At 49.0% G+C, this 1442-nt stretch overlaps 1 protein-coding gene across 1 annotated transcript in view; it reads left to right on the forward strand.

Moving 5' to 3' along the window:
• LOC101856605 overlaps positions 1-711 on the forward strand; it is a gene marked incomplete in the record, with an annotated part of 17612 nt that extends 16901 nt beyond the window's left edge. Inside the window, 1 exon segment of the mRNA XM_013087716.2 lies at positions 357-711. Within this exon segment, the coding sequence (XP_012943170.2) occupies positions 357-696 (340 nt within the window).
• Positions 712-1442: the final 731 nt, after the last annotated feature.

A 1442-nucleotide genomic window follows, 5' to 3' on the forward strand; every position in this document is an offset into this window, starting at 1 on the left:
CCCCGCAACAAAAACAACAAACAAAAGGTTCATTTTCATATCGACCAGTACTCTGCAGCAATGTAACACAGTACAGACTGTCTCTCTCCATCAACCCCTCACCCACCAACTCAAAATTAGCGAAAGGTCTATCTTCAAATTTTCTCTTGTCCCACCAGATGATCAAATAAAGATATGTTCTTGTTCCGTTATATAAATAGTCCTTTAAAAAGGCTTTGTGTCTTCCTATTTTGTCCGATAAATATTCTGTTACGGTGGTGTGCACTTCCATCTGGCTCTATCGAAGAGTCCTGTCTTCTGATGCAATGTTGTCTCCACCCCCACCTCCTTCACCCCCTCCCCAACCCCGCACACAGAGCCATGTTCAACAGTCTGTGTGCCTCCGACCACCTGTTCTGTGACAACCCTCAGCCGCCCCAACCTGTCGAGGATCCCGTACCAGGCCAAGTACCCGGACCACAAGGACCTGTCATAGGACCTCCACTGGACACCCCCGCACCCCCACCACCTCCACCACCGCCAACAACAGCAGCAGCAGCACCACCACCGCCAACAACAGCACCACCACCACCGCCAACAACAACAACAGCACCACCACCACCGCCAACAACAACAACAGCACCTCCACCACCTCCCACTACAACAACACCACCACCTACCACTACCACACCCGCCAAACAAGGTAAACGATTATAACAGCATGTCTTAATACTAGATAACCAATCACGTGATGTTTTACAAGCAGTTAGCCAATCACAACATATCTTTATACCAGTTAACCAACCACAGCGTGTTTTTAAAACCAGTTAGCCAATCACAGGACACATTAATGCAAGACAACAGTAAATAACAATAAGGGTAAACCATCCCACTCGCCAAATCCTTTATAAGTACTCATAGGGGGTGCCTACATACACGATCGGGTCGGGTCGGGTCGGGCCCATCAGGTAGTCGGGGCTAGCCAAATTGAGCGCGCAAACCGGCGATCTTGGCACAAACCGATCGACTCAGTCGGGAACCTACAAATACAAACGCGTTTGTTTTCAGGCCTGCTAATCGCGTGATCGGGAGGTTAGCTGCCAATCACAACAAGGCTGAGTCGCATGTCCATTTTGACCCATGAATACATTAAGTAGGTACTCTGGGAATTCCCGGTTTCGGTCTCACGCCTTTGACCGTCTTCTCACTTCTCAAAGCGGGTTTGGAGCGCTCATAGGCCTAGAGGAAGAAGGAGACGAATACGAAGAAGGAGGAGGAGCACTACAGAGGGAGGGTGGTGAGAGTGACAGGGAGGGAGAGAGATGTGTTGAGAGATATATGCAGAGACCTAGATCTAGATCTAACATTGCTAGATCTAGGTCTCTGATATGGGAAGTGAGAAATAGACAAGAAAGGAGAGGAACACCAAAGCAAGCAAGCAAGCAAGCACTCACACACACACA

Source organism: Aplysia californica, unplaced genomic scaffold, assembly GCF_000002075.1.
Source record: "Aplysia californica isolate F4 #8 unplaced genomic scaffold, AplCal3.0 scaffold00628, whole genome shotgun sequence".
NCBI classification, from domain to species: domain Eukaryota; kingdom Metazoa; phylum Mollusca; class Gastropoda; order Aplysiida; family Aplysiidae; genus Aplysia; species Aplysia californica.